Below are 6143 nucleotides of genomic sequence, written 5' to 3' on the forward strand. Positions count from 1 at the left end.
AAAGAATATCCTCCTTTGGAGCTCATCCTCCGGGCATCCCACCGAGGGGTCCATCAGTGCGCCCAGGCTAACGCCGCAGGGAGGCACGACTTTCTCCTGGGACATTTCATTGGGATAGATTTTTCTAAGTCAGACATTCAGGCCGGATCATTCCCTGTGGTGTGGGCCTGTCTTATGCCCTGTCGGACGTCAAGCAGCCCCCCTGGGTATTGAGTTCCACCCTCCAACAACTTATGTCACTCCGACATGTGCCCGGACATTGTCAAGTGTCCTGTCGGGGGCAAAATCACCCCCAGTCGAAACCGCGGCTCTGCGGGCAGCTCCGGGGCTTCCTGTGTCAGTTGAGGCACCCATCACAGGAAACGGTACGGAGGGAGATGCACGACACATGGACACCCTCTGCCCGGACGCCTCTTCCTGGGAGACCCGGAAGTGGAGCCTGTCTGGGCGTTCACAGGAAGGCCGGGACTGCGGGCCGACACTGAGATCTTCCACTCGCTCCCACGGGACTTGGGCAGCTTGCTCCCACTGTTTGTCACTTGACGCATCTGTGACTCAGGGATGGAAGATGATGATGATAACACTTCTTTTGGGGCCAGTTTGAAGATTAAGTGCCTAATAAATGTGACCCACGATGACTATTTTATCACGGTCAAGCCACAGTGGACATCCAAATGTTTTTTTTTTTTAAAAAAAAAGGGAGGGGACAGGGGTGGCTGGCCCCGGGTCCCTCCCTAATAAGATTTGTGACACAGGCATTTTTAAAAGGCATTTTGGGTCCGTGTCAGGACCACCTGACACCCATAGAATGAACAGTGGTTGGGGACTTCTCCGGGGGCAAAGCTGGCTTTGAGGTGACATTCCTAGTAATGATCACCGTTGGGCCACGGTTTCAGGCCAGCCCACTGGAGCCCCGCAGGCCCTGCCCAGCACCTGGCCTACAGGTGACCGATGTGCAGGGTTGGGGAGCGAGCCGCCCAGCCTTCTGCCCGCTCTGCCTCTCACTCACCCCGGGGGCCTGGGCGAGTCCCCACATCTCTCTCAGAACCCGTGTTCTCCTCTGTAAAGATAATCAGAGCACACGCCTTCCAAGGATTTGTAAAAGGAATCATCACACAAGACAATGTGAGAAGCTCTCAGCACAGGCTGCGTAATAAGCACTAAGGGTTAGCGTAGTTGTTATTCATTTAATTTTACAAGGATTCGGACAACAGGAAGCTTGCGGGGCACAAGGATAACCAAGCTCGAGTCCCTGATCTACTCTCACCCTCTCGGAGGTACGTGTGCCTGGAGGAGTTGCCTGGGAAGACATCTCGGAGTGGACGGGCTTTCTGTTCCTGGGTCGTATGTGGTCGGGGAGGGTCAGGAAGGGAGGAGTGACCCCCTCGTCCCCCGCCAGCTCTGCCCAGGGCCCCGCCGTGGCTGCGGCAAGCCCTGCAGTGAGGCTCTGCAGGCTCGCGAAGGCAAAGGACAGTGGGAAAGCCCTTGAGAAGCGGAATCGAAGGGGACATGCAGGGCCAGGCTGTGTGGGACCTGAGGTGGAGGTGGCCGAGGTGGCTGAGACGGGCCACCCAGCTCAGAGGAAAGCCCTGTCCCTTTTCTCTCTCCGAGTGGTCGCTCGGGAGCGCTGGGCTCAGTGAGTCAAGGTGGGCCTGCAATTTGTGGGTCATGGAGGCTGGGTCCCCCCTAGTGACACCTTAAGAGAGGAGCTCAGCCCCGCACTTGTAAAACCAGGGCCGTGCCAAGAGGTGGGAGATGAAGGCGCACGTGGGAGGGGGCTGCTGCCGGGCGGGCCCTCTAGGCCGGGGTCTCCTCAGCACCCCCTTCTTCTTCCGCCTCTTCTTCCTCCTCCACGTTTTCATCTGTCTCCAGCTTTCGTTGTTTCTGTTAAGGAAGGACAGCGCTGAATCGCCGGGGGAGGGCAGGCCTCCCCGTGCCCCAGGAAGTTCACCCCCCGAGGCCAGAAGCAGCCAAATGGCCAGGGTCTGGGTGCTAGGGCCAAGGCCGTGAGGCTGAGGACGGCGGGGTCGGCAGGGGCATGCGACGGGCTCAGGTACAAGTCCTATTTCTGCTACTTGTTGCTTGGTGACCTCGGCTAACTCCTCCTGAGTCTCCTTGGTCCCCCACCTGCAAAGCGGACCCACTTATTCGAAGGGCTGTGGCTAAGATGAGAAACGGTGCGTGTAAGGACACAGCAGTGCTTTCTAAAGCTCTGTCCCCAGAACCTCTGGCCAAGTGCAGAGACTAGGAGAGAGGCAGGAAGTGTGGGGGCGGGAGGGGGAGGGGGCCAAGTTCTGTGAACCTGAACCCCTCTGAGGCTCAGCTTCTCCTTCTAGTGCGCTTGAGCTGCTGTGAGGAACACCTTTGGCGACCTCCGGCACCAAGAACAGAGTCTGTGAGCTCCGTGGCTCCGTGGAAGGCGGCCAGTGTGGGCATCACCTTCTCAAAGGCTGGAGGGCCCAGCGGTGGGGGATCCTAGGGCTAAGGGTCCAGTCTCGTCTCTGCTATAAATGGAGGGAGCACTCTGCCCCACCTGTACCACACAGCGGATAAAGCCACTCATATCTGAAGACATTCGAAAGCAAAATATGCCCATGAAATCACGGCCTGTCCCTCGACCCAGTGAGAGGGAGACAGAAGAGAGAGAAAGTCAGAGATGGGACCAGTTAGCCTCTCTGCGCGCTCGCCCATCCTCCGTCCCCCAGCCACTTCCATCGGTGCCCATGAACTTGCCACACGGCTCCCGCACTCAGGGCTGGCCTCCTGAGTGGGTGCCCTGTGCGGTCACACGCGACCTGGGCTTACAAGGGCCCACAGGTGCTTGTCCTTCCTTTTCCCTTCGAGCCTGCTCTTTCAAACTTTCCCATCTTGGCATCTCACCTGTGGGGCCCTAAAGGCAATGACCTAGACCGACGAGGTCTTTTTCTTTCTCTGTCCCTCGGTACAGAGGAGGGCCTGGAAGGTGACCAGACACCATCTTTATAGCTAATCTCCTCGTTTTCTGGATTAAAATGAAGGGACCAAGAAGTGGAGTGACTGGCCCAGGCGTGAGTGCTTTAGAGCTGGGGCCGTGGATACGTGAGCTCAGCACAGTTCATCCCCGACACCTGATGGAGCAAGCAGGACGCCCCTCCGCACGGCACGGCTGTCACAGCCCCCTCCTCCACGGGCCTCAAGGCTCATGCTCATCTGACCCCTCACTTAGCCCCCATCCTCATTCAGCTAGTCACACGCATGTCCTGGGCGCCTGCCGTGGTAGGGAGGGAGGATTCTGCAGAGCATGGAGCACGGCTCCTGCCGACTGGAGGCTTAGGAGTCCTCGGGAGGGAGTGAGTAGCTCCTCCCATCTGCCAGATGGACAAATTAAGGACCGCCTGGTGAGGTTACTTGCTCAAGGTCAGCCAGGAGGTCGGCAAACGGAAAGCCCCCAGGCCCCACTGCTCCCACCCCACCCTCCCGGCCCCTGCGCGAGGCCCCTACGAGCTTGGACTTCTTCATGGCCGCCGTCTCCTTCTTCTTCAGCTCCGAGAAGATGACGTTGAAGAAGTCCTCCTCGGCCTTTCTGACCAGCCCCTCCAGGTCCACAGCGGGCTCCTCCTCCTTCAGCTCATCATCCTTGCCCTCCGTCCTGCCTTTCTCCTTCAGGCGCATCTCCCGGTGCTTGGCCTCCAGAATCTTCTCCCGCCGGGTCTCACGCTCAAATATCTGGGGCACACAGGGACAGAGAGGCCTGTGGGAAGAGGGCCGGGGCTCCCGGCACAGGGACCAAACCGGGTTCTCCTTGCTCGACTTGAAGCAGCCCCCAAAGAGGTCAGGGCTAATGGCAAGAAAGGGTGGCTAAAGAGGAGGTGGGAACAGGGATGACAAGTCACTTGGTTCCAAGGAGTTCCAAGAACAGGGACAACTGTGGGGAGAATGCCCTCTGGAGTCATGCGACATGGCCGCCCCACGCCCGCGGGGGACCAGCTCGCTGGCGGGGGCCACAGTCTCAGGCGGAGCCGGGAGGGTCTCCCGGGTCTCGGCACCAGGGGTTTTCAGTTCCAAAGTGTACCCCACGGTTCTGGGGAGGTGCCTCCGGGGCCACCCACTGGAGCGAGGTGCGGCGACCGATCTCAGCCCCCCAGCTTCCCAGCACCCCTTCCGCAGGGCGGTCCCCTCTGACTCCTCTATTGGCAGAGTCTCCTAAGCCTTCATGTGACAGATTCTGCTGCAAAAATATATGTATGTATATTGTTCGAAACTAGACAAACTGAGCTAGTTAAACCACTTTGATTGACAGCTGAAAAACTGAAGCCTGGAGAGGTAACGGGACTTGCCCGAGGCCACGTAGCTACTGAGTGGTTAAGCTGGGGAGGATTCAGACATCGTGACACCCATTTACAGCACTCGTTTAAGGACGCCACTGCTGCCTCCCCCAAATGTCCACCCATTTCCTGAGGGTGGGGGGTGCGTGAGAGAAAGGGTTCCTGTGTGCTTCTCTGACTAGCCTGCTCGGCCAGGGGCCAGGTCGAGACGCAAACTGACACTTACGGAAGAAGCTATGTTCTTCTCATTCCTCTGGAGGGTGCACAGGCCGTGGGAGACCTCCAGCAGTGTGGTTGTGCCCAGCTGGGAGCCACAGGCGATGAAACACCCACTGTCCTGCACCCGGAGGCAGAAGAGGGCCTCATCACACACCTGCTGGGGGCGGAGGGGGACCAGACATTCCCAGGTCAGGGAGGAGAGAGAGAAGCAAAGTAACCCTTTGTTTGTCTGAGTATCTGGCCCATGGGGAGGCTTAGCAAAATGACCCAGCTCAAATGCCCCGGGTGACACCCCCCGACCCGACCCACACAGAGGATGAAGCCGACCACACTCTGAGACTGGCTGCCGAGACCCTTTGCCTCCGCCTTGTCTCCCGCCTGACCCTCCTGCCCTGACCCCTTCAGGGCAGCCCCCCAGTCTTCCTGCAGTTTCCCAAACCCCACGCCTTCCACGGGCCCAGCCAGCGGGGCTCTGCTCTGGCTGTGTTACTATGACAACATCAGCCTGGACTGGAGGGGTCTGGTCGGCTGCCAGGGGCCCACACCCGAGGCTTCTGAAGAAATAGCTCCAGGGGGAGGAGAGGCCAGGCAACTGCTTTTTCTTCTTTTTTAATCCTTCTCCGGCCCCACCTCCCAAGTCTGCTTACAGGCACCAGGGCCTGAGGGCCTGGGTGCATGGGGAAGGGAATGCACATGACCTTCAAGCTGAGGGCGGGGTCACACTGCTTGAACACAAAGTCCCAGATGTCCAAGGTCCCGTCCATCTTGGTGGTGAAGAAAACTGCAGGCCTTACTGGGCTCCAGGCGCCGTCAGTGAGGTAGGCCATGTGGTACCTGTGGGGAGCAGGGTGCCACCAGTCAGGGACCACAGTGGTTGGGAGGGACAGAGTGGGTGCTGAGCCCCCGCTCGGCTCACCCAGCCCCTCCTGCTCGCTGCAGGGCAGGAAGTTCTTCCTCACGTCTGAACTCTAGCCACGCCACCCTGGACTGCTCTCCGTCGGGGGCTCAGAGGCTGCACTTCAAAGGGCTCTGAGGTGGTCTTTCCTGTGGGCTGGCCGCTGGCCTTTCTCCACAGCTAACTCCAGGGAACGGGCACGCTTCGTCGGGTCGGGGCCCAGTGCCCCAGTCATGGGACTCCTTGAGAGGAGTCAGAGAAGGGTGTGCCCAGAAAAGTTCATACTGTTGAGATTCGGAGAGCATTATACATCCCACTTGGCTTAACCTAGATTTTTGGAGATTTCTGCAGAGAAGAATGACGCTTATCTTATGCCACACACAAGAATCAACTCAAAGGGGGAGGTATATGGGGTAAAAGGGGTCTAATACATGGAGACAGAAAGAAATCTCACTATGGGAGGTGAACACACGCAAGAATCAACTCAAAGGGGGAGGTAGATGGGGTAAAAGGGGTCCAATACATGGAGACGGAAAGAAATCTCACTATGGGAGGTGAACACACGATGTAGATATATATATACATGCCTTACTGTTAAAACATACAGCTGAAACTTACTGGATTTCGTTAACCAATGTTACCATAAAATGAAGGAAGGAAAAGAAGGAAAAGAAGGGAAGGAAGGGAAGGAAGGGAAGGAAGGGAAGGAAGGGAAGGAAGGAAGG

General features: G+C 58.0%; 1 protein-coding gene across 3 annotated transcripts in view; it reads right to left on the reverse strand.

Moving 5' to 3' along the window:
• Nucleotides 1-1176: 1176 nt before the first annotated feature.
• Nucleotides 1177-6143, reverse strand: part of DNAI2 (dynein axonemal intermediate chain 2) — a 22665-nt gene continuing 17698 nt past the window's right edge. For all 3 annotated transcript variants that reach the window (XM_025047089.1, XM_025047090.1, XM_006912410.3), the window contains 4 exons: nt 5222-5357; nt 4531-4677; nt 3481-3705; nt 1177-1884 (listed from right to left, as the gene is read on the reverse strand). In XM_025047089.1, coding sequence (XP_024902857.1) covers nt 1798-1884; nt 3481-3705; nt 4531-4677; nt 5222-5357 — 595 coding nt within the window. In that variant the 3' untranslated portion in view covers nt 1177-1797. The remainder of the gene's footprint in view (nt 1885-3480; nt 3706-4530; nt 4678-5221; nt 5358-6143) is intronic.

This window comes from Pteropus alecto, unplaced genomic scaffold (genome assembly GCF_000325575.1).
Source record: "Pteropus alecto unplaced genomic scaffold, ASM32557v1 scaffold134, whole genome shotgun sequence".
NCBI classification, from domain to species: domain Eukaryota; kingdom Metazoa; phylum Chordata; class Mammalia; order Chiroptera; family Pteropodidae; genus Pteropus; species Pteropus alecto.